The following is a 27,569-nucleotide window of genomic DNA, read 5'->3' as shown; positions in this document are numbered from 1 at the left end:
ATCTATTATTTTTAATTTACTTGAAGTATATTGGATATGCCCGGTTTTTATGGTCAAGAATTTGGGTAAAAAGTTTGCTGGTACTTTAGATTTTATCATAGTGAGAGATGTTACTTTAAACTCTCTTTTTGTTATCTTATGTCTTAAATAAGGTACAGAAATGTAGGAGGCAGAAATCAGGAAGTAGTTTAACTGTTGACCATTGTAAGTAGATAACAAATACTAATCATCCCCTGAAAATAATCGTGAAAGCTTAACCAACAAAAACCCTCACAATCATCATTTCTTTGTACTTTAGGATTTTGCAGGTAATACATAAATTTTTAGAAATAAACCTGTTTATGGAGATGCACAAGCTGAGTAATCATGTTATGACATGGAACACTTGCAAAGAGATTTAGGGTAAAATTAAGCACATAGCAACTTTATAAGGCTTGAATTTTTCTTTAAACAAAAATGTATTCTCTGAACAAACTGTAATATTAATTTTTTAAAGAACAGGTCTTTAATTATTAAATCTTTTCTATACCCTCATATAATACTAAATTGTTACTTCTTAAAACAATTCAATATGTAAGTAAATATAATATGTAAGTAAAAAGGAAGTTTAATATAATATGTAAGTAAAAAGGAAGTTTTTGTTATTTTCCTAATACTATCAGGAGCAAAATGGCTAACTAATAATTAGGATATTTAATACCCTTTTTTTTGCTTTTGTTATATTCTTGAAGGTCATTAATTTTAAAATGTAAACTCATGTTTCTAAAATTTGTAGGTAATATTAAGCATTTTAGTTCCGCCTGCCATATTAATGCTAGAATATAAAACTAAGGCTGAAATGTCACATATTCCACAATCTCAAGATGCCCATCAAATGACAATGGAAGATAGTGAAAACAACTTTCAAAACATAACAGAAGAGATTCCTATGGTAAGGAGGGAAAAAAAATTTTTAAGTATATATAAATTTATTGTGAATAAACGTACAGTAAATGTTATTTTTATTTTAGGAAGTATTTAAAGAAGTCAGAATATTGGACAGTAATGGAGGAAAGAATGAAATGGAGATACAAATAAAATCCAAAAAGCTTCCAATCACACGAAAGTTTTATGCCTTTTATCATGCACCAATTGTAAAATTCTGGTTTAACACGGTATGTTTTTAAATTGTATGAGCATAATGATTTTTATTCTATTTTATTAGTTTCAAGTATACAGTACATTGCTTAGACATTTATATCATTTGTAAAGCGATCATGGCATAATATATAGCACATTGGAATTCTTGAACATAATGATTTTAAAAGATAGGTTTTAGAGTACTTTTGGTCTAGGGTCCATACTGATCTAGATGTAACTTACGTCACTGAAAAGCCATTTTCTATTTAAAAGAGCAGTAAGTTTGGCTTAGTTTCATCCAAATTGCCATCATTTGGAATAATAAACACTAATAAGTCTTAGTTCTAGTTGGAACAGAAATTTACTAAATAAATATGTGGTAACCCTATGCCTTTGTAAATGGATAACAAATACTAATCATTGACTAAAAATGTTGGTAAAGATTATTCAAAAGAAGCTCTCATGCACAATTATAATTTCTTTGTGCTTTTGGATTTTGCAGATCATATTAAATTTTTAGAAATACCTTTCTTGCAGTCTTTATTGATGGTGAAAAGTAATTAGATCATTTATATAGTTTTATTTATCAATGATATAATAGCTTATTTCTTAATCGTATTATAGTAGATGTTTGATTATCTGCTGCATAATTGGCTTTTCTCTTGCCTTATGGAAGAACAGATTTTCTACTAGATTAATGAACACATATGTCCATAGAGGGATGGACTCTCCTGAAGAAACACTCATGAGATTAGCTCTTACTTTTAAATAAGGTCTCCATGAATGAGTATTTTCTCCCCAGGAAAACTTTGAAGTTGTTTTCGATTTTGCTGTTATTTTTGTTTTTCATTTTCATCATCAGACCTTTTAAGAATTGCCAAAGTATACAAATGGTTTTGTACTAGGATGAACATTTGAGAATTTGTTCCTTCAACCGTTGCCCTCTCATCCACTCACATCCCTATTAACCTGAGACTACTTTATTACATTACCTTCTCAATGTGAAAAATTTCTTGCTCCATCTTGTTTAGATGTTGAAATTGTACATCTGAATTACCTAACATAATGCCCAAATTCTGTTCCCACTAATAGAAATGATGTGGGTTCCTGACATTTGCATTCATCTGAATGACTTTTTAAATATGGACAACACAGTGGCTATAGGAGTTTCTCTATTTATTGCAGTTTACTTCCCTGCCATAGTTTTAATCAGGGATATTGCTTGTTTTAAGACTGGTAGAGGCAGAGAATGATGAGAGGATTCTTAGCCACAGTTGTCCAAAGGTCAAAGTCTAGGTTTTCCTCTGAAATGAACTGATGATTCAGATGTTATTATATATAAATCTATCACCTCTCTATAACCTTTTTTTTTGTTAAGAGTATCAAAAGTGAGATTTTCTTTTACTTAGAGAAAATACTTTTCATATTGGTTTCCATTTCTTTGGATTCAACCTCAGTGACCGAGAGCTAGGAAAATACCAAGTTGTCTTTTCTATGATTACATTTAGTTGGGGGAAGGAAGAGGCGGGTAGTATGTGTCTCTTTATGATTGTGGTGGTACGTTAGGTATATTAGTTAAATGGAATTATGTGGACTAAGCTGACAACATGAATCTTAGTATTATAAAATTCTTTGGGAAGTATTAAAAAGTCAACAAGGTTCTAGAACAACACATGTATACCATGGGGACCAGTCATATTTCGATTAATAAATACAGTGCACTGAAGAAAAGTTATTTCTAAAACTTTTAATTATTAAAGCTAGCAGATTGGTCACAGGAGCTCAGTCTCTTTTTTGTTTGTATGCTTAAAATTTTTTATAGTTAAAATATTTATTTTGTAATCAATTTAATTCGTATCTTGTATTTTCTTTTTTATTAGTTGGCTTACTTAGGATTTCTGATGCTTTATACATTTGTGGTTCTTGTACAAATGGAACAGTTACCTTCAGTGCAAGAATGGATTGTTATTGCTTACATATTTACCTATGCTATTGAGAAAGTTCGTGAGGTATGTCTTTCGTTTTCCTGCCAGTAACTTACTGTATATAAGGAGGGTGTTTTGTTTTGCTTTGTTTGGGGTAAATATATGGGTATGTTTAGTTTATGTGTATCATGATTTCAGTATGATTTTTTAGGAGTGTTGGACTTTTTTTTTTTTTTTTTTTTGCTCTTCTAAAAATCATGTCAAAGGAATAGAGAGCAGTGTGCTGTTAACTTTGCCACGATTACAAAAACAATGATTTGTCTCAGAAACAAGGCCTAGATCTGTTTTTGCTTTATTTCCTCTGTCACTAACAAAGGCCTAGATCTGTTTTTGCTTTATTTTCTCTGTCACTAATCAAAAAGTATTAAGTATACATATAACCAATCAGGTAAATTATAAATAGGTTCTTATTTTGTTCTTGTACTGTACTGCCCACTTAAGTGTACTCTACTGCCCATTCAATTGTCATACAGATTTAGAGCTTATGTCTATCAGAGTTTTCCATTTAAATTGTGAATTTTCTAACATCCTGATTTTGAAAAAAAGGTTTTTCTTAAATAAATTTTTATACTTTCTATTCAAACTAGTAGCTACGTAGCTACCTAAGTGTTGTTTTATAACACATTTACTTAATTCTGAATTATTTCATGTTTCTGCTTTACATTTCGGGCATACATGAAATTGCAGAAACAAATAGAAGGCATTGTACTGCCCTTCCACTTAAGTATTATAGGAATTGACTTTATTAAATAGTTTTTTATGCATTTTAAATTTCTCCGAATCCTGTGGTTTATATATTTTTCAAATCCGTTGTTTCCGTCGCAATGAATTTTTTAAAATTTACATTCATAAAAATTTCTGCAAGAATTCATGAGCTAGTACAAGCATACCTTGGAGATATTGTGGGTTCCATTCCAGACCACTGTGAATCATAGTCCTTTTGCTGGTGGGGGATCTTGCCTTCAATTTGTAAATAACAGAACACCTGTAAAGCCCAATAAAGTGAAGTGCAATGAAATGAGATGCCTATAGTAAAAGTAGTTTCCTCTAGGGAGGCTAAGGGAGACAAGTGGAAAGGAGACTTTTTAGTATTTACTTTATGATACATTATGATTTGAAGAAGTAAATGTATTGCCATAATCCACAAAAATTTTTTTTGTTTTATATTCAAGAAAAGAGATAAATACAAGTACTAAAACCACTGAGTTGTTTACTTTCTGCAAATAAGTCACTTTGGAAGACCCTACCAGGATATCCTAGTGTTGTTTCAATAAAAGACAAAACAACTTTTCAAAAGTATCTCACATTCCAATTCTAGAGAACTGTGTTCTAATACAAGATTTTCAGCTTAGTTGATAGATCATTTTTGGGTTTTTTTTTCCCCCTGCTCTCATATAGATTGAGGATAAGAAGTATCTGTCTCTGCTATCTTAGTGAATTGTTTCAGTGATCAAATGCATTGTTAAATGCCAAAATAATCACAAATACTTTGAACTAAAAAATATTTAAAATTCTACTGTGATATAATTGCTGGTATATGCTTTCATAGGAAGAAATTGATTTACCTTGTTTGTTTAAACCTTTTAGATCTTTATGTCTGAAGCTGGGAAAATAAGCCAGAAGATTAAAGTGTGGTTTAGTGATTACTTCAATATCAGTGATACAATTGCCATAATTTCTTTCTTCATTGGATTTGGACTGAGATTTGGAGCAAAGTGGAACTTTGAAAATGCATATAATAATCATGTTTTTGTGGCTGGAAGATTAATTTACTGTCTTAACATAATATTTTGGTATGTGCGTTTGCTAGATTTTCTAGCTGTAAATCAACAGGCAGGACCTTATGTAATGATGATTGGAAAAATGGTAAGTTGAGAAGAATCCGATAAGCATATCATGGGTTTATTGATATTGTTTCTTAAAATCATAAAAACATTATTAACATAGTTTTACTTGAACCAGAGAATGTTATATCATGTTTGTTTGCTTTATACTCCAAACTGACCATTCCTAAGGATTTTAACTTTGAAAGGAAGTATTTGATGGGTATGGTTAGGAAAAACATATTTTATTTGTTTTATCTTGAAATGCTTTAATTTTAAATGCTACTTGCTATGAATATTTGAGATCAGAATGAAAGTTAGGAACTTGTTATCTGCAATCTAAATTTCCTTTCATCTTTCCTGCCACCACCCTAAAGCAGTTCATTATCTGGCTCCTGCAGTAGTCTAGTAATCTGTTTACTCACAACCACTCTGGTTTGTCTTCAGTCTGTATTATAGCTAGAGTAATTACTTCAAAATGCAGATCTGCATATGTCACTTCCCCTTCAAAAATCTTTTAATGGGTTTGCATTACTCCTAGAGATCAATGTACTAAATGAAACCCATAAGACCTGCCCAGTTTGGCTGTTGCTTTTTTTTTTCTTTTCTTTTCTTTTTTTTTAATACTTTTAATTTTGAGATAATTACGGCTTCACATGCAGTTGTAAGAAATAATTAAGAGATGTCTTGTGGTGGGCCCTGTATCTAGTTACCTTAAGTAGTAACATCTTGCCTTTTTTTAAAGTCTCATCTCTTAACCAGTTTAGATCTTTTTTCTGTGCTCTAGTCAGTCACACAAGACTTCCTATATTTTCTTTAACACTGCCCCTAGCAGAGACCATAGTTCCTGTTCTTCTTTCTGCCTGGGTGGTCATCCTCGTCTACACTCATACCCTTAGCCTTTTTTACTAATTAACTTTGGTTTATACTTAAGATCTCAGCTCTGACAAGCTTTTTTTGATTTCTTCCAGCTAGATCAACTTGTTTGTTTCCTTCAGAATATTTACTCTATGTTTAGCTATATTTTAAATTATATTCTTATTGGGTTATTTGTATTTTCCTCTAGATTATAAACTCCTTAGAGTAGGAACTTTGTCCAATTTTGGTCACCATTGTATCTCCAGTAACTTATCACTGTGCCTGTCACATAGTAGGTTATCCATAGTAAATATTTGTTTGGGTGGGTAAAACAACAAAAATATTGAACATTCATTGTATTTTAATAAGTTAATTCTTAAAATTCTTTTTCTTATTTTTATATCAGATTTTAAATCTAAACTAATTGTTCACCAAGTAGTTTTAAATGTTTATTATATTCTCACTTCTTCAAGCTTGCAACAACTCTGAACTTCTTGAAACCACATCTTTTTTTATTTTACAGTTCTGTAGTTATTTTTAATAATTTTATAGTTTAGCTTGAGGAGTCTGTTCTACACAAAGTATTTTAGGAAACCATACGAGATATTGGTAAACTATCAATGTAGTTTGTTGATTAAATTAGGTGTAGGAGATATAGATTCTTGTAAAGAGATAAATCTGTGGAGTCTTTTATTAAAGCAATGGTATGTGAGCTGTTCTTTGAAGCTAAAGAGAAGATATGAGTAAAAAGGTATCCCAACTGGACTGTCTTTGATGATAAGTAGTTAGCAGTCAAATTGAATAGGCAGGGTATAGCCTGGATTATGTAAAACACTGAGAACTGGGACGTAAAAGAAGAAAAATATAGAGGAAACAATTTAAGAGTCACCTTCCTCCTATTTGGCTTTTCTTTTCCATAAAAGGAATAAGTTGACATTTCTTTGTCTTTCCTTAACATTTTGGAATGATTTTCCAGTTTACAGATGTTGAAAGCAGCTGGTCAAATTGTTCATTATGATGATTTCCAACCAGTGAGAACAGTTCAAAAAGTCTCACAAGTGTCCTCACTCTCAGCTCCAGACCTTCACATAATCTTGTCCCATTATTAATGTATTTTGCAAGATAATGACCGCTAAACAAATAACTATATATGGTTTATGTCTTTAGGTACCTCTTTCCCCCTATCTTCATGGATCCAGCCTTTTTTAAAGTTACATCCAGATCATCTAATCTTTTCTTGATGTAGTATGCCCACTATTTTGCTCTTTCCCATAGGCTTAACCATCTGGCAGAGTTTGTTTTTTAAATGTAGACGTTAGATTTAATGTGCAATTCTTTATGCACTGAACTGAAAAATCTAAAATGTATTGGGCCTACTCATACCATAAACATTTTCAGTTTTCATTGGTGAAAGAACAAACTATTATGTGATTGCTTTTGTAAAAGTAGTTTTTCCTTCCTTATTCTAAAATTCCTATTTATTGTAGAAAATTTTAGCAAATACAGGCAAACTACAATCCAGAGACATCTACTATTAACATTTTGATGTATACCTTTTCACCCTCAAGGTATATATATGAATATGTGTTTGTCAAACTTCACATGAATGTATATAATAGTTTTATCAGAATAGGCCTATAATATATATATATGCCATTTTTCAATTTGTTTAAGTATCTGTCCCCTTTTATTAAATATAAAAATCTATTTCTAGAGTTTCTAAAACCCTCTTCCTTAATGTTGGAAAATTGTTGTCTTCTAAATTAAATCTCCCAGTAACCCCACTAACTCCCAGGAATATCACCATTACTTTGCATCGTGAAAACAAGATTTAAACATTTTCTAAACATAAATTTTTATCATATTTGCTTTTTCACACTGCACATTTCCCCTCCTGGAGAATGTGTCCTGCTTCCCCTAACAGTTAAGAATTACTGGTTACTATTTATCACCTCAAAGAGGTACTTGTTATTTATTCTTTCTTTCATAAAGTGATGGTATTGCCAGAAAATGTAGGGGAGTTAAGGCTTTAGGGGAAAAAAAGAATTGATTTTAGCCTAACTTTTTAGTGTGCAAAAAAGTGCTTCAGCTTCTTATTGCCTACCAGATTATTTAGTGACTTGGTAGTATCAGGTTAATTTAATGGTAATATACAGTAAATGAGAAGTGTAGGAAGTAAAGAAGTGTTCAGCCATAGTAATAGATGGAGATGGGAAAAGTAGAGGAAGCCAAGAGAATGTGGAGCAATCTGGATTTCTGTCTGAATATTGCCTCTAACATACTCCAACACTTCTGCCAGTTCTTCCATCCCATTTATAGTGAGCTTGAATATATGTTTCATTTTCTTCTTTATTCATGATCTTTAGATCCACCTTATACCAGGATTATGTCTTTCCCCACTTTATGCAGTCATTTATCACATCATACCTATTTTCTTCTAGTGCCATCTTCTCTTTCCACCCCCTTTAAAAGTTGCTAAATTAGCTGCTTAAAGTAGGTGCTGCAGAGTATAAGAAGTCCTTCATTTAAAGTATACCTTTAAATAATGAATAAAGGAGTGGATTTTATAAAAGAGGTTCCCAGAGTAACTTAACATTCTTCTATTATTGTATATCTGTTATATGGTATGCATTATACTAAGCTGAGACTGCAAAGATGAATAAAAGGTGGCCCAGATCTTCAAGACAAGCACATAAACAGATAACCTCAGAAAAGATATGGTAAACTATTGTGTGAAGCCTGAAGAGTCTTCATTAGACTTCTAGCTAATTTTGTCATGAAGGCATTTACAAAGAATGTGGTATTTGAAAAGAGTTAGAAAACAGGAATTTTTTCTGAGTGGAGAATTTCTTAAAGAAAACAGCTTTAAAAAGCTTGAAGATAAAAGAGATTAAAATAGAAGAAATCTTCCTCACAGTTGACATCTTTACTAGAGATCAGATTTATGAAAATTAAATGGCAAATGCTAAACTTTTCCCACTCATTCCATATACCTATACATTCAAGCTAGAAATCCTCAATTTAGATATTAGAAAATGACATATTCAGATATTTTTAATTCATTAAATTTAGATCAAGTAGAAAGAAGGTAGTCAGATAGGCTTTATGTGTAAAGTTATGTAATCCAGTCACTTTTGAATCGTAGAACTTGAGTAATTTTATGATACTTCAGTATAGATTTGAGTTTTGTTTTGAATTTTGAATTGGGTATTTAAACAAAAATTACAGATAAATGTTTGTATTCTAAAGTGTATCAAATACCATAAATAATGTTTCAATGAATTATTTGCTTTTTAAAATCTTTTATCCCAAGATTTTGTTTTTTGAGAACATATATTCTCTCAATTATCCTCTTAAATTCTCAAAGAAGGAATTATTTCACTATCTTATAAATAAAGAAACTGAGTCTTAGGGGAGAAGTATCAGGATTGATTGCAAGTCACAGAGACTCAACTCTAACTTAATTAAAAAAGGAAATTTATTGGCAGATCTAACAATTTTAAAGATGAAGGATCACGTTTAAGTGATTATGTATAAATACTTTATAATTACTCCATTCAGCCTACATTTATTATTTCTCTTTACCTTTCACATTCCTGCCTTCCATTTCTACTCTTGCTCATTTTAAAACTATATGGAAATGTCGTAATAATTTTTTAGGTTTATTATTGCAGTAATTGTTGGTTCACAGTATATCACAGATTTATTGATCTCAATTTTGATCAAGATTTATTGATCTCTTGATCTGTATGGGGCTTTCCCCAGTAGATTATTATTCAAGGATGAATATTATATATTACTAGAGTGAGATAGCTGTCACTTTTTTAGATGTAAATGCTAAACACTGTGAACTTAAATGATTAGATAGAAATTAAACTTTTATTATAACAGTTCATGTAATACTTTGAATTCTTGATTAATGACACTAAAATTCACACTGTGATTTAACATAAAAATTATTTTACAATGATTTATTAGGTAATGCAATTCAATTAGTCCTTTTCAATTTTGTTGAAATTGAAGAATTACAAACTACCTGACTTGCAAAAGGATTTGTTAACCAGATACTGGTACCACTTATTTTTTCAACACCCAGTTTGTTGTTTTTGTTCAGCTTTAGAAAGTTTTCATAGCCCAGGACAAAGCATAATGGGAGGGTTCATTCAGTATGGGTGAGAAGAATGCTTTTTTTTTCTTGAAGTGGGCAAAGGACAGTTATCAAAGGGAAGTAGAAAAGCAAGTGTGCACATTCAATATAGGAACAGAGACATTTTAGGAAAGAGCACGTATGGAAGTTGATTCCCTGAATATGCCCATGTGTCTGTACCTCTCTTAAAATCTACATGGATTACAGATAAGCAAACTCCAGTTTGAACCAGAAATATGGTTCATTATATAGAAGGTGCCTGTGACTTGCCTCGCTTCACAGATAAGTTTTTACATAATGTCCTCGAGGTTAAAGTTTATGTAGTGATGAGATTTTTCTGAATGCTAATTATTAGGAATAAAAAGAAACTTAAAAGTTCTAGTTATCTTTTAGAACATTAGAAACTTTTTAAAGATGAAAATTGTGACTGTGTTTAAATACCCATGTCTTTTAACAGTGTTCATTTTTTAACAGGTGGCCAATATGTTCTACATTGTAGTGATTATGGCTCTTGTACTACTTAGTTTTGGTGTTCCCAGAAAGGCAATACTTTATCCTCGGGAAGCACCATCTTGGACTCTTGCTAAAGATATAGTTTTTCATCCATACTGGATGATTTTTGGTGAAGTTTACGCATATGAAATCGATGGTAAGGATTTATGTTTACACATTCATCTTTTGGTTATTTTATGTTTTAAAGCCAGAACTGCATTATAGTAATGCTACATACTTTTACAAGTCAAACTATTACCAGCCTAACCCCTCCCACAATACATTTGTTAATCCCAGAAGAAACATAACAAATATTAATTGAAAAAAAGTATTTTAGAATATTTTCAGTAACAGATTATGAAGATTAGGCCTAAACTGGCATATACAATAAGGACATTTACTAGCTCACATAACAGAAATTTCAGAGATAGAGTGGTCTTTAAGATTGGTGAATTCATAGCTAAGGACTTAGTTTTTCATCCTATTGCTCTGTACACAGTGTCATTTGTACAGGTTTCTCTTATGATTATAAGATTCTGTAACTAGCGACAGGAAAAGGTAGATAGGGTTTTCAGTGCTTCTATTGAGAAGACAAAAGATGCCTTTCCCAGAAGCGCCTATTGAACCTGTTCTTTCATCACATTAGCCTAAATTGGCTTTCAGCCCACCTCTCTCTGAAACAAGGCAAGGGTAATGGGATTACAATGATTAGTTTAGACCAATCATAGTGTATTGGAGAAACTCGAATTGTAAAATGCAAGGATGAATATCTTCTCTGCATAAGGCAATAGATTTTTTAAAATTGTTTTAGTTAATTAGCTAGATAACCTGTGAATATAGTTAATGCAGCCAACAATCAGGGATGTTCTTCTGTTGACATCCACATCCGAGTTGTAGAATCTTTCTTTCTTAGTTCTCTCTTGAATTCTCTTGCTCATTTTCTCCTTACTTCACTCCTCTCTCACCCCATACCTAGGTTTCTCCCTACCCCTTTATTAATAGGTGGTTCGGTCAGGGGATGGCTACATAGTGGTGATCTGTCTTTATCAGATGTTGGTTAAAACAGTGAGGTTTAACTAGTGTGGTTAGATTTTGTGCTTAATGGCTTTCTGTTCTGTTTCATTTCCAGGTTTTTAATAACTGCTCTTTTTCTGATGTGGCTCTAGTTTAGTTGTTAAAAAGCACTGGATGTAGTTTTTTAGTCTCCTGGCATTCTTCCTTGGATATTTGCTTTATCAAACTAATCTGAATAGAATGGAAATAAATTCATAAAAAAAATTTTAACAGTGATCTAAAACTTGTCATTGATTATTATTTAATTCTAATCTTTGCCCTACTTAAATCGATTTTACTTTATTTTCATAACTTTGTGCTGGATATTAAAGCTCTTCCTTTCCTTGTTTGTATTCAGCTATATTCTGGCTTCTGACACTTTCCAGGTGTCTTCTTTTGTTACATAATAAGATAAACTCAGTCAGCAGTTTTTATGTTTGTAAATTTATTGTGAGTTTACCATACTTTTTTATGATTTGGTTACTTTTCTTACAGAATGTTACAGGGTGGCTGAATCTGGGAATTTTATTCTCCTCGGTGCTCCTCAAGCTAAACTCTTCCTTGAAGGGTAGATATAACACAAGAATATACTTCCTTGTCTAGGATAGAGAGGTAGAACAGATGCCCACATCCCTTACCAAATTCTTCTCTGTCGAAATAGTTTTAAGTGGGTGATCCTGTGGCTGCCTGACAAGAAGCTTTTGCTAGAATCTTTGAAACAAATTTGTACATAATCAGAACTTCTTACAAACAAATACTTATTAGAAGCAGTTACTCATGTATTTTAATTTTTTTTTTTTTTTTCCTAAAGTGTGTGCAAATGATTCTTCTCTGCGTACAATCTGTGGCCCTGGGACTTGGTTGACTCCATTTCTTCAAGCAGTCTACCTCTTTGTACAGTACATCATTATGGTCAATCTTCTTATTGCATTTTTCAAGTAAGAGTTTTATTTACTTATTGTAATGAGATCATTTAGTATATATTGCTAATTTTGAAGGAAATATTCAAAATTTTAATTCTAAAAGTTTTATTTAGGCTTAAACTACTAAAATTACCTTTGAAAATTACAAATAAGAAAGCATGCTTTTTCAAATCAAATGAGTTCTAAATTTGAGATTTATCTTTCAATATGCAGTTCTTTTACAAATTTACCTTTTATTTGGGATTTTTACTAGGTTGCCAAGGAATACACATTCAATGTACAAACAAGCAAATAAAAATTCATCAATCATCTCATTCGTAATATTTGGGTGTATGTCTTTCTGTCATTTTTAATGACTATTTCTTTTCAAAAATAATGTTCTTATATTTGTATGCTGTTTTTAACATTATCCCACATTAATAAATAAACCCCCTTCAGTTTATTTTTAATAGCTCCTTGGTATATTCCATGATATAGACCATAATTTTTCAAGCCAACATGTTATATTGCTCAATTTGATTATTATAAATTTTTGTTCCCAAAACCACATTGTGGTTAAATTTTTTTTTTATCAGTCTTTAAGTATTTCCTTAGACTATTTTTCTAAAAGTAGGACATTTTGCATTTAAGTCAAAACAGGCCTGTTTAATGGTTGCTAATTTCATAGTACATAAAGGGATCTTGTTTTTAGTCCCACTATTTAATTTCTACAGAGGTGGAATTTTTTCTTATGTTTTTGTCATTTATATATAATTTCAAATCTTAAAATTTTATTTTCTGCCCATTTTTCTGGGGAGTTGTAATTAAGACCCTCAATAATATCAAACTTGATTGTGCTTTATGCTTATTCCATGTATTTTTGCTAGTTTCTCATTTGCCTTTTATTCTTGTTTATGGTAGGGTACTCTTATTTCTTCCAATTAACAGTTGACATTCAATATTATATTAGTTTCAGGTCTATAGCATAGTGTTTAGACATTTATATAATTTATGAAGTGATCCCCCAATAAATCTAGTATCCACCTAGCACTATACATACTTATTACAATGTTATTAATTGTGTTTCCTATGCGGTCTTTCACATCTTCGTGACTATTTTGTAACTGCCAATTTGTACTTTTTAATTTCTTCACCATTTTCACCTAGTCTTCAAACCACCCTCCCATCTGGCAATCATAAGTTTGTTCTCTATATCTATGATTCTGTTTCTGTTTTGTTTGTTTGTTTATTTTATTTCACTTCACATAATACCCTCTAAGTCTATTTACGTTGTCACATATGGTAAGATTTTATTTTATTTTATTTATGGCTAAGTAATATTCCTTTGTTTATATGCACCGCATCTTCTTTATCTAGTCATCTTTCAATGGGCACTTAGGTTGCTTCCATATCTTATCCTGGCTATTGTAAATAGTGCTACAGTGAACATAGCAGTGCATATATCTTTTTGAATTAGTGTTCTGTATGTCTTTGGGTAAATATCCAGAGGCAGAATTGCTGGGTAGTAAGGTAGTTCTATTTTTAATTTTTTGAGGAACCTCCAATCTGTTTTCCGTAGCGACTGCACCAATTCGCAGTCTCACCAACAATGTATGAGGGTTCCCTTTTCTCCACATCCTCACCAACACTTGTTTTGACAGGTGTGAGGTGATATCTCATTGTGGTTTTAACTTGTGCTTCTTGATGATTAGCGATATCGAGTATCTTTTCATATGTCTATTTGATACAGTAGGGTACTCTTGAATCCTTGTTTAGAATAGAATTACATTTAAATCTTTAGCATTCAAAACTTTAAAGTATGATTAACTAATTTTGCTTTATTTTTATTCTTCATTATCCAAGCAATGTGTACTTACAAGTGAAGGCAATTTCCAATATTGTATGGAAGTACCAACGTTATCATTTTATTATGGCTTATCATGAGAAACCAGTCCTGCCTCCACCACTTATCATTCTCAGCCACATAGCTTCTCTGTTTTGCTACATATGTAAAAGAAGAAAAAAAGATAAGACTTCAGCTGGACCAAGTAAGTAAAATATAGTAGAGCCAATGTTTTTATTTTATCACTTATCAGTATTATACTAAAGGCTGTTAATTTTATTTAGTAGAAGACTTGATTAGTTAATGTTATTATAAAAGCTTTTGTTGTATTTGCCTAAACAGAAAAGAATTTTAAGTGCAGTAATAATGTCTATAAAAGTGAATTTAGTATAAAACTTTTTGAATATGGCATCACAGTTTGTTTTTGTTCAAATGGTTAATGTACACCATAATACTTGCTGTTCTACAAACCATTTTTGCTACTTCAAAAACAGTACTTTTAATACATTGTGTACACGGCACAAGACTAATCATGTCAAACTGTGCTTATAATTTTACAGTGCCTTTCTATTCTACCAATTCAGTTCTTAAATTCCTCTACTTGGATGTGCGAGAAAGAGATCTGAGAGAATTAGGGAAGTGTTTTATAGGAAAAGAAAATTATAACAGGAGGAAGTACCCGAAACTATTCTGCTGACAGCACTGTGAATGAAGAAAAAAACAGAAATACTTGTCTAGTGCTTTAGAAATACAGCAGTAAAAAGATAAAAAAAATGCAGATGATGTATATAGTTTTATGAACCCTGAGTAATTCATAAGACTCAAGAGCTAAAGTTTGATATCTTGATAGTCTTCATTGATTTTTTTCTTTCCCTCCTTAGAACTTTTTTTAACAGAAGAAGATCAAAAGAAACTTCATGATTTTGAAGAACAGTGTGTTGAAATGTATTTTAATGAAAAAGATGACAAATTCCATTCTGGGAGTGAAGAGCGAATTCGTGTCACTTTTGAAAGGTTCAGAAACTCTTTGTAACTGATTATATGTCAGAGTAGATCCTACTAGTTATGTCTCTTATACATGGTCATTATTCAGTTTATGTTTGTCAACAAGTAAGTTTAATAATAGTTTTACGTTATATATTGGGAGACAGGTTAGTCCTTCTAATATTTCACGTAAGTCAATCTGTGTTATTTTTTACCCTGATTAACAAAAGGCAGAGAAAATTAATGTTTTTTACTAGTCGGCAAAAGGTAAAACTATCCTCATGTTAAAGCATTTGTTTCTATCGGCTTTGATATGTTCTGGAAGCATCTGGTGTTTGTGCAGTTACAGTAATGGTAATTCTATGTATATGTAGCTGTATACACATTTTTTGTGTTACTTCGATATAAGGAAACTGGAATAAATAGCCTTGGAACAAAAATATTTTTTGAAATCTTGCATTATATCGTAATAGAAATTAGCACTGGATCTTTATTAAATGCAAGGTGTGCCTTCTATTAATAAATAACCATACCTTATTTTATATCATACTTTGAATGCATGTAAAATTTTTTCTTTTTACCATTATCATTTATTGAGATTACCAAAAAAAATTTCTAAATAATTTTCAACATTTGTAAAAAGCGTGTTTTTTCTCCTACAGAGTGGAGCAGATGTGCATTCAAATTAAAGAAGTTGGAGATCGTGTCAACTATATAAAACGATCATTACAATCATTAGATTCTCAGATCGGCCATTTGCAAGATCTTTCAGCCCTGACTGTGGATACATTAAAAACACTCACTGCCCAGAAAGCTTCAGAAGCTAGTAAGGTGCACAATGAAATCACACGAGAATTGAGCATTTCCAAACATTTGGCTCAAAACCTTATTGATGATGGTTCTACAAGACCTTCTGTATGGAAGAAGCACAGTGTTGTAAATACACTTAGCTCCTCTCTTCCTCAAGGTGGTCTTGAAAGTAATAATCCTTTTTTTGGTAATATTTTTATGAAAGATGAAAAAGATCCCCAGTATAATGTATTTGGTCAGAATTTACCTATGATACCCCAGAGAAAAGAATTCAGTTTTCCCGAGGCTGGTTCCTCTTGTGGTGCCTTATTCCGAAGTGCTGTTTCTCCTCCAGAACTGCGACAGAGACTACATGGGGTAGAAACCTTAAAAATATTTAGTAAAAAAAAATTAGGCAGTTCACCAAATAGCATACCACATCTGTCATCCCCACCAACCAAATTTTTTGTTAGTACACCATCCCAGCCAAGCTGTAAAGGCCACTTGGAAATTGTAACCAAAGATCAAGAAACTGTTTGTTCTAAAGCTGCAGAAGGGGATAATATAGAATTTGGAGCATTTGTGGGTAAGTTTGGCAAACTAATATATATATATTATATATAATTATATTGGCATATATCGCGTGCATTTTACTATAATAACAGTTGTTTGGGCTCTTTTGAATTTGAGGATCAACTTTTTGAATTTGATCAACTTTTGTTGAAAGAACCTGAGTGATTAAGTGTTAAGTTACTTGGTGAACAATAGAAATGTACAGAGGAGGCTAGAAATAATTGTAAAAGAGCATTGTCCTATAAATAGAGTGACCATGTAACTTCATGGTAACATTAGTGACCTTGGTGAAAACTGTTTCAGTGAAGAAAGTAGCAGAAGGAGAAGCCAGATTATAGCGAAATAAAGTATGAACAAGAGGGGAATATAAAGGTGGTAACTAGGGGGCAACTCTGAAAAGCTTGGCAGTGAAAGCAAGCAAGAAAGAAATAACTAATATTGTAGTTTGTATGTTTAATGTTTTATTTGTCTTGTTTTTAATGATGGAGACTTAAGCATATTTAAATGTTGACAGTATGCCACAGAAGGGAAAAGGAGAAGAGGGAGTGCTTCATAGAACAGGTCAGGTTCATAATTTTTGAGAGAGTATAGCATTCTAACAATCTTCCTGTTAGATTATTTCAAGATTAAAGTACTTAAGGGAGAATTCTTTAGAAAACAACTTGAGTTGTTTGTGGATGTGACCAGAATGTTTCACGGTATGAACAAGGCCCTCTGTCTCTTTATTTTTTTTTTTTTCCTCTTTGAATTTTTATTTTTATAAGTGTTTTAACACTTCTCAAAGCACACTAATGAACTGTTCCTTAAGAAGAACCAGCCATACCATAGGTGGTTTTAAGAGGCAGGCAGAATTTGAAATGTGCAGTCAAAAGATGATGCACAGATTGGACTTATCAATGATTTTTTTTTAAGTCTGTAAGTTCTAAGAGTACATCAGAATCTGGCCCGTTTCTCTTGCTAAGTGCCCATAATGTGGGTGAATCCTGTTTTACAGCATTCTGATACACAGAGAGTTGAATTTGAGCGTGAAATGCTTATATCCTGGTGATTTGATTGATGTGCATGCCACATTGGGCAGAGATGATTTCATTCAGATGAAAAAGGAATGCTCAAGGGTATTGTCAGTGGTTAATAGACTGGGGCTGATTGACTCCACTGGCTCAGGGGTCTCCGACTGGGAGGAGGAAGATACTGAGCTGGCTCCATCCACAATGCCCTGTGAGAGGAGACCCCACCCAATCAGGAGCTTCAAGCCCAGCTGCTCTGCCATCTCCATGTGATCCCCAGGGTAGACATAGTCAAAGATGCTGCCACCTATCAGCTCCACTTGTTAGAGGCCTAAGTAGATGGAGACTGTTATGGAAATGTACAAATATTTTCCTTCTTGATTTAGTGCAAATACAAAGCCACCTAGGGACTGCAAAATGTGACTTCCTAATGTGCTTCAAATACTTTATTAGCCAGTGCACTGGGGCTTCTCCTTCGTTGTGCACCTAAAACTTTTACTGGTGTGTTTGGTGTAGGGAGTTCCATTTGCAAGTTCCAAGGAGGGTCCTCTTGGCTAGCAGAGTCCCTCATTTTAAGATGGCTGATTGTAAGTCAAATGATGGATGTCTTGTCAAGCTGACTAGTAACGGCTGCAGAAAGAGGCAGCAACTTGGCCAACTCATAAAACTCAAAATTTTCTTTTCCCCAGTGAAAGCAAGCAGCATCTCGGGATGTCTTTTTCTCAGTGCTTATAAATTCTGGTAGGTAGATTCTGTCATATCCGTAGATTTTCCTACATTCTGATTGATTGGGCAAAGGATGCTGGGCAGTTATTTGTTATTGCCTAGAAGTATCCTCCTGAAAGCTGGATTTGGTGGGTGCCATCTTCTCCCTCTGTCTATTTAGGTTTGAATTTTTTTCATCAGGTGACTTCCTAACCTTGTCTTTAACACTCGTGTGAGCCTTCCAGAACTAGAAATTTACCTAGTCATCATATATATCTAGAGGTTGTTCAGAGACTATGTTAAGTCCATACAAATTAAGGCCAACCCTTTAAGTTATCAGGATACTAAGAATGTTGATCTCTACTGCTAGGCTACATGGAGTTTACTGTGGATTTATAGAAACAACTTTTCCTACATAGTATCTATTCCAGTTTATTTTTAAAAACACATTTTAGTCTGTTAATATATTGCCACTAAGATGGAGATATATGTAATATATATAATGCTTTTATATTTTTTATTAATAGTATGATTTTTCCCATTTTTCTTTTAAATTTTAAGCAATTCACACCCTATTACATGTTAGATTCTTATAGGAGACATTTGCCTTTGGCGTTACTATAAACTGAACTACTTATCTTCTTTAGCTTTTTGATAGATATTTTCAGTATTTATCAAAAAAGCTACAGGAAACTGCAAAATGATAATTACCTGAAAAACAATATAAATCATTTGTTTATATAGACTTTGACAATGATATTATTTCGATAGATAAGAAAAAAACATTTTTTACCATAATCTTTTTACTCTCTTTAAGGACACAGAGATAGCATGGATTTACAGAGGTTCAAAGAATTGTCAAACAAGGAAGAAATATCTGTAAGTAAATCCTTATGATAGCACAATTCAATTTTGTTTTGCTGTTTTGGGGTTTAGTTCAAAATAGAATTAAACTTTTTTTTTTTTTCAGAAAAAAATATAGTTTTAGCAGAGACCATCATCAACATGATGATCTCAAATAATTGAAGCTAATGAAGAAAAGAAACAAAGAATATGCAAAAATATACAAATAGCTTACATTTAAAAACTTTTAATTTAAGTATAGTTGGTATACAATATTATATTGGTTGTATTAGTTTCAAGTGTACAGTATGATTTCAAAACATCACCCGTTTAACATTTCTCTTTTTAAAAATGATTCTCCCTATACATTTTCCACTGAGTAAATACTTAACTGAATTAAGCTCTTTCCCACGCCCAAAAGTTTATTAGAACATAATCCTAGCTCTTAAGGAACCTGTAGTCTAGCAATAAAAAGCCTCATATACCAGTAACTACAATATAATGTGCAAGTGGATATTCAGTAAATGTTTGTTAAATAATTTATAAAATGTATAGAATAACTGGTGGAAAAGGTGTATTACCTGGCCCAAAATTAGTTTTTATTTCTTAACTATTTAGAGCCTTAAGGATAATAAGGTCGCTATACCAAGATAGAAGACTAGAAATGTGTTAATCTTCTCTGCCCCTTAAAGAATTTAAGTTGTGGAAATAATCAAATGACAAATACAATGAAAACAAGATTTTTTTTCTAAAGCCAAGAAAATGATAATAGCATTAGAGTTTCTATGAGTGATAGTTCTTCCTATACTCATAGTTAACTGTATAATTGCTGTTAAGACATATTACTTACTACCCTACATATAATAGGTAGAATTGAGTGCATTTTGATTATACAAATACTAACATTTGTATTTTCAATACTATATATTCCGATTAAAGTATTGTACTAAAATGAATAACGTAGTTAATGTCTGTTAACTAGATTTTGTTCACTTGGAGTTTGGTAATTATATATAAATTAAAATGCAGTGATTATATAGGGTTCTTTTTCTTAACATATTTGCCTTCAAGTTTGTATTCCTTATGTAGGACTAGCAGAATGATGTAAGAAATAGAATTGTGGAGTATTTAAAGATATCTAAATGTCAGGTAAATTCTATTTTACTAAATGTGGGAGTCAAAGTCAGCTTAAAATATATATGTACTTTTAGGTAGTGGAAGTGTAGATATAATTTCAGTGGACTTTAAGACTATAATTTGCCTGGTGTTTTCTAATCATTTTAATTCTTTGGCATACTTCTAAAGGTCTGAATTTTTCATTATATATAATGCCTTAAAGAGAAGGAGAGAACTAAATAAATGGGTTGAGTGCATTTACATAGCATTAGCTGACATATAATGATGACAAAAAGAAAGGAAGAAGAATGAGAAAAAGTAATACGTAGAAAGAAGAACAGACTAATTTCTACCAAAGATGGTTTTATAATTCTTAAAATGTAGACACATATCTAAATTTCGTATAGGGTTTTTCCTTGAACAGGTTTTAACTGAAGTGGATCGTATAAGTAAACAAAGTGTTTTGTGGACCTTCATAAATTTTAGTAAAGCTGTTTATAATTGGAATCATTTACACTTAATAAAATTTATCACATTCTTTTTTCCAGTATGTGTAAATATCCTTTTATTAAAAATCTATACCCAGTATACTATTTTGCTAAATTATTCCGTTTATTTATGCCAGTGTAAGAGAGCCCAGTGACTCTTATTTTAGTTCTTTCTTATAGTATAATTAGCTGTTCATGTGAGATGTACATTCTAATTTGGGTAGTATATTTGTTCACTTTTTATTAATGAAGGTAATTTTTTAAATGTTTTTATTTCGTAGTTGAGTACTGGGAGTCCTAGAATTTAAGAGGTATTTATTGATACCTTCTAGCAATTAGTAATAAAACTTACTTATATAGGCACTAATATAGGTATCAGTGCCTGAGATGGCCTTTGACTGCAGACCTGTGCACTGAGGGCGTTATAGATGACAAGGGCTATAAAATGGTCTAGTATGAGGGTACTTTAGAAGGATATTTCTTGTTCATTGGGTTGACTCTTCTTCATCTAGTCATTCAGGAATACATGTTAACGCTGGCTCTTCCATCTTATGGCTCTCCCATCCACCAAGGTCATGTAATGGAGCACAGTGAAGCACAGGAGAGGTTTTTATGAGCCAGGCCTAGAAGTAGCAAACATCATTTGCTCTGAATTCAAAGGGAGAGAACTTAGTCACAGGATTACACCTAGCTGCAAAGGAGGTTTGGAAATGTAATTAAGCTATTGGAATAAAGTAAAGGAGATTGAATTTTGCTAGACCAATTGCAGTCTGTGTCATAGGGCCAGATATATAAATGCTTAAAGATCAAATGAAATATTTTGAATTTTTTCTTAGAGTCAGAGAAAGAAGCTGTTGAAGATTTTTTTATTATCCTTGTAGGAATGCTAATATAGCAATAGCATACGGGATGGATGGGAGCAACCATAGATACGAGAGATTTATTAGAAAGTTTTAATCATAATTGAGGAGAGAGGTGATAACTATAGATACATGAAAATGGAAAGAAAGAAGCTTCTAAACCAAAATAATAGTGGCTATTATAGAACTATGTGTAGAAATGGGCAAGTTGGAAAAAATATACAAATATGAGAAGGATTAGGTTCTGTTTAAAATAATTAAGTGTGAGAGAATAGAAAACCAATAGGTGGTAAAATCTAAATGGTAGTTAAAAATATAAGACTACAGTTTGATCTATGTGTTGATGTAGGATATTTTCAAAACAGAAATGGTCATGATGAGGAATAAACTTGAGATTGAGTTTCTTAGAAATTAGGAGGAGAAAAAAAATACAATGAAGTAACACTCATAGAGATGACAGCTATGATGTTGAAGCAACCATCATAGAACAGTGCAGGAGAGTTTCAAGAAGGGAGAATGTATAGTAGTTGCTGATGCTTTAGAGTAATCTAGAAAAGTAAGATCTTAGACCACTGAATTAGATGGTTTACATGAATACAATTTCAGTATATTGGAGGATGCAAAATAAAAATTGTGGAACTTGTAAGGGAATAGAGGAATTAATATCACTATATTCAACAGTGACAAGATGGTTCAAGGCTCGAATTAGTAGCAGGATTATTAAAGGCTTTGGTGGTTTTCTTAATTTACTTAGTAAATAAAGACTTATGAATATTTTAATATGAGGGAAAGGAACAAACTACAGTTTTTAAAAAGTTGTGTCTTTTGATTTATCTTTGAGTTTCTTATAGTGAGGAAGAACTGATTGTAATTATTTAAAAAGCAAGAAGACAGATGGAATCAAATCAAGCACTCAAAGATGATAATCTTAGGCAGAAAAGTATAACTTCTTTTGAGACAGGAGGACCAACAGAGAGGATTGTTTCACAGATATTTTGAGTTGGACAGAAATAATGCTAAACCTCTTCTCTAAGTTATCACTTAAGGTCTGTGTGTTTTATTATATATAAGTTATACAAAACTTTTTTAAAATTAAAAGGGATAAAAAATAATCTGGAAAGTTTATTATTACTTTTAAGACACTTGTTTTTCTTGTGAGGCTGGTGGGAACTAGGGTGGAGTACATGAGATAGAGAACGGTTAATATAACCATCGTGTGAAGTTGTTAAGGAGTCAAGAGAAAACAAAGAATATGATTTCTCAGCTAGATCTGAAAATAGCATGAATTTTTACTAGCCATGTCAGCACTCGGATTTTAGCCAGGAAAACTCTGAGGGCTGAGAATGGATATGGGGAAAGTAAATCTTTGAAGTGATTCTGACTAGAGAATTGACATGACACCATAGTAAAATGTTTAGAACTTCCAACTAGCTGAGCTCTTAAGAGTTGCCAGACTCAACATATCAAAACCTCAAATTCACCATCTTTCCTCTCAACAGACACATTTCTCCTCCTGTATTTCCTACCTCTGCTAATAGCATTACCATTCTAATTCACCAGGGCAAAATGACACTCCTACTTCTTCTTTCCTGTCAACAGCTAAGTCTAACTGGTTTTGCTCTCTAAATATATTTGTAGTATCCCTGCTTTTCTCAATCCTTAATAACAATTGTCCTGACATAGGCTTTCATTCTCTAATTTTTATTTTGTTGAACTCTTAAAATGTCTTTAACAAGGTTGAAAAGAATTGTATTACTACACTTTGGTGGCGTCATTTTGCTTTGTGACATGCTTAATGTACATAGGAAATCATTTAGGATAAATGGACATTTCTTACTGGGAAAGAGTCTCAGGGTTTCTCCTACAGATTTCACCTTTTAACAGTGATCTTATTAAATGAACTTAAAACAGGAATATATTGAAAAATTTTAAGTGCACATATAACTTCTTGGTAAAAACAAGAAGAAATTATAAGTTTGGGTGTGTAGGCAGAAAAATGGTGGCTGTGTTATGAATTAAACAACTTTGAGTAACTTATGTAGAGGAAAATAACTCAAACTATATTAGAATATTGAGTTCCAGCTCTTGATGGTAAGGAACTTTGTATTCTTGAACATTTGTGAGTTATACAGCCCTTTGAAAACTAAAGAAAACTATAAATCCTCTTCAGAGAAAAATGCACATATACAATTTTTTTTTCTATTAAGATACAGAGTTTTACAAATACCTTTAAACCCACCCATCAGTCCCACATTAGAATTTTTATCATAGATGGTTCTGTGAAACCAGTGTGTCATTATTGCATTGTAGGGTGTATATCAAAGAAAGTACTTAAATAAAGCAAATAAGAAATAGCTAGAACTGGTTTGGAAGGAAACAGCTAAAGTTAGGAAATTAGTTGCTTTTTGAATACAGGAAAAAGATTAACATTATTTTTCTTGGCTATATAAATCTATAATGTAAAGAGTGTAGAGCATCAAAAGTTAGAAAAGCTTAATTTTCTTAAGATATAAGTTAAATTTACTTAATGAAAATATTGCTTTTTGTGTTAGTAATATTTTTAAACTCATTGTTTTTAGAGGTGGTAGGGGTTTGGAAATATTTTAAAGTTGTATAGTAGTGTGACCTTTTTTTAGTTGAAAAGAAGAAACAATATGAAGGTGTTATATTTTCCTCATATTAGTTTAATGCAATTTATTAGTTTATCTGGAAAAATGAATTGGTAAAAAGACAGTGAGAGAGAACTAGCCATTAGATACTAAAATATTATATAGATAAAAGAGTTGAAACACGAATATTTAACAAAACATTTTGGTAACTCCCAAATAGCTCTCTACAAATAAGAATTTAATAAAAAGGATTGTATTAGAAATTGATGAGAAAGGGAATGCTTTGTCAGTAAATACAAATTGGACAATTGTGTAGAAACTTTTAAAAGTCTGTTTATGTTCTCACGTCACTTAATAAGCTCAGATGACTTCCAGATTTAAATGTAAACATTCAACTCATAAAAAAAAAAAAATAGAAATATTAAGTCAGTAAAGCCAGAGGGGTTTTCTAAACATGGATAGAAAATATTAATGGAAGGATGTAAAGAGATTTAAGTACTTAAAAATGTAAAACATAGATAAGTCAAAACAAATTTGAAAAAAATTTTGATTTGACAAATAATGATCAGATAAATCTTTTATTATATAAACAGCTCATACAAATCAATAAAAATGTGACCAAAACTCCCAAAAAGAAATCACTCCTCCACTCTGTCACCCTCCAGACTTCTATCATCACTATTTCAGTGTCTGTATAAATTGCTTTTCCTTTTTTCAGTGGATTGATAAATGTTTTTTCATTTCCCCCACAGTTTTCTAAGTTTTTTCCCCCAGATATTTTATAAACTTTATATAACTACAGAAAAGTACTTTTTCAGATGAATTTATGAACAATATCGAGTAGAGTATTTTGAAGCAGGATTTGAGATTAGTATTGAAAAAACTAATCTATAGTACACTTTTTGGTGTCTAAGTAGAATCATGTTAAACTAAGTAGGTCTTAGGACAATGATTTGAAATTCAGTTCAATTGTTTTTAAATTGTTTGTATGTACAATATGCAGAATGATATTCCTTCTGAAAACACTTTGAAACACCTGAGTTCTCATGCTGGATTTACAAAGTGTCACAAAACTTCTGTTCCTGTTCATTCAGAACAAGGTGAGTATTTTGACTATGTAAATTATGTTAGTAAACATACACATTTAAGCTTTAAATATTTTATGTATGTCACGTACCCAAGCAATGAATGTTTCAGGAGTCAGAAAATGAAGATTGTGGTCCATCATTGTAGTTCTGACCTTGAATTAAATACATAAGCCTAACATTCTGATTTTCTTTTTTTACAAATTGTAAAAAAAAAAAGAGTCCCTAAAGATGAAATTTTAACTTTTACAAATACAAATGAATCTGTTGTTTTAATCTGTACAGTCATTAAGTCAGTATATTTTTCTAGTTTAACTTTTAAAAATAGCTAATACATTTTTTTGGTTTGAATTAAAATACACAAACACACAAGCAGTTCAGTTTGAAAATCAGTCTCTTTTTTCACTCTAACCCACATGTAAGTACTGTATTTTTCGTTTATCCTCTGCAGTTTCCCGCTTGTTCAATCACATTACAATACAGTGTTTTTACCTTTCATCTTTTATGTAAAAGGTAGCATGCCATGTTGTTCTGTACCTTTAAGTTTTCACTTAAAGATTAAATGGCCTGGGAATGTTATCATGTTTTTTATGAGGCATAGTTAAATATGCACACATTCAACTTTTAAGATAAGGTTCTTTAAGAAAAACATCACTACCTTGTTCTTCTCCGCATTTTTCCTTTCAGTCTCTTGGTATACTACAATATGAAGTTGGGTTAATTTCAAAAGAACAATTTGGTTTAACAGTCAAAAATATAATTAATGCATGATAATAAATTAAAGAATCATATGCTCATCTCAATAGCTGCAGAAAAGATATTTGACGAAATTCAACATCTACTCATGGTTAAAACTCTTAGCAAAGAATAGAATGGAGTTTCCTTAATCTGAATAAAGGATATCTACAAAAGTTATTACAAATATCATACTTCATAATGAAAAATTAAAATCCCTAAATGGAGAACAAGACAAAGATTCTGGTTGTTACCATATCTATTTAAGATTTTAGCCAGAGAAATCAGGGAAGAAAAAGAAATGGTGGAGGTATTAAGATGGGAAAAATAAAGCTCATTATTTTCAGATAATATAGATGTTATTTCTGAAGTTAGCATGCTTATAATTTTACATCCTCATATTTCAGTTTTAGGCAATATCTATTGACCTCCCACTAAAGATCGAACTCTTGGCCCACCCCCAGCTCTCTGTTCCCCAAAACATACAAATGCATGCACACATGCCTTTGCTGTTTCCCACTAATATAGTTATATCATAATTTTGATTAGATAAAAATACGAGATTCTCTGCTATGTGACTGAATTTCTTCAAGATGTCCAAATATATAATATATTCTATCAGTTTCAGCATCTTGAAAGTTGTGCCCAGAATCTTCTAATATGGTCTTTTTGCCTTCTACACCTGGAACACAACTTTTGTTCTAAGATTTCCCTTCACCATTCATTGTGAGGTTTTCTTTTATTGTATCATAAAGTTGTAAATTCTCAACTAAAAATATTAAATCGGGGAAAAGATGAACTATTTTTGTAGTTTATTACTGTAAAATGATACATGTATAAGATTACTAATTGTAACATTGTGTGTTATAGCAAGTGATTGAAATCAGACCAAATGTCCATCTGTAGGAATTTGGTTAAATTATTATTGTATATCTATAGTATGAAGTTCAGTGTAGTATCAGAATAAAATAGAGAAGACCTCTGTGTACTGATAAAGAAGAATCTCCAAGATCTCAGAGTTAAACCCCACAAGGTATAGAGTTTATATTATTCTACCTTTTATATAAAAGGAAAAGAAATTAAGAAGGGGATTATACATAAACAGACATAAACAAAATATCCCTGGAAGGATACACAGAAATTTGGGAACAGGGGAAGAGCAAGATTTATTTCTTTATACTCTTGTTTCTTATTGCCTTTTCACAAAAATAAATTGAATAATATCGGTATCCTCTCAAGAGACCCATGGACCTCATGTAACTATTACATTCAGCAGTGTTACAGAGAAGATAACTTAACAAAAGTAATACTATACCTAGAAACACTGTTTGGTAGGTTGATTGTAAAGAAGTTTTAGTTGTATAACATTTATTTATTTATTTTCAATTTTCTTAAAGTGGAAAGTGGCGGTAGAAGGCCATCTACAGAAGAAACTCATGAAGTAGATTCCAAAGCAGCTTTACTACCGGTTTGTACATTTTAATTAAATGCATGTTTTTAAAAACATATTTATTAGAAAACAGCTAAAATATCTGATATTTCAAAGTTCTGTC

The 27,569-nt window shown here is 31.6% G+C and overlaps 1 protein-coding gene across 2 annotated transcripts in view; it reads left to right on the top strand.

The window, feature by feature from the left end:
- The window catches only part of TRPM7 (transient receptor potential cation channel subfamily M member 7), a 92,429-nt gene that overhangs the window by 48,998 nt on the left and 15,862 nt on the right, over positions 1 to 27,569 (top strand). Inside the window, exons 18-29 of one of the 2 annotated variants that reach the window (XM_016128571.2) lie at positions 776 to 931; positions 1,011 to 1,154; positions 3,000 to 3,128; positions 4,692 to 4,970; positions 10,407 to 10,581; positions 12,289 to 12,415; positions 14,243 to 14,427; positions 15,104 to 15,236; positions 15,869 to 16,581; positions 19,098 to 19,159; positions 25,200 to 25,296; positions 27,414 to 27,484. In XM_016128571.2, the coding sequence (XP_015984057.2) occupies positions 776 to 931; positions 1,011 to 1,154; positions 3,000 to 3,128; positions 4,692 to 4,970; positions 10,407 to 10,581; positions 12,289 to 12,415; positions 14,243 to 14,427; positions 15,104 to 15,236; positions 15,869 to 16,581; positions 19,098 to 19,159; positions 25,200 to 25,296; positions 27,414 to 27,484 (2,271 nt within the window). Of the gene's footprint in view, positions 1 to 775; positions 932 to 1,010; positions 1,155 to 2,999; positions 3,129 to 4,691; positions 4,971 to 10,406; positions 10,582 to 12,288; positions 12,416 to 14,242; positions 14,428 to 15,103; positions 15,237 to 15,868; positions 16,582 to 18,264; positions 18,317 to 19,097; positions 19,160 to 25,199; positions 25,297 to 27,413; positions 27,485 to 27,569 lie in introns of those variants that run through there. The other variant, XM_036218397.1, reaches the window with a different exon arrangement.

Source organism: Rousettus aegyptiacus, unplaced genomic scaffold (assembly GCF_014176215.1).
Source record: "Rousettus aegyptiacus isolate mRouAeg1 unplaced genomic scaffold, mRouAeg1.p scaffold_m13_p_3, whole genome shotgun sequence".
Taxonomy (NCBI): Eukaryota; Metazoa; Chordata; class Mammalia; order Chiroptera; family Pteropodidae; genus Rousettus; species Rousettus aegyptiacus.
The sequence above is the reverse complement of the archived record's forward strand: the minus strand, read 5'-3'. Positions and strand labels throughout refer to the sequence as shown.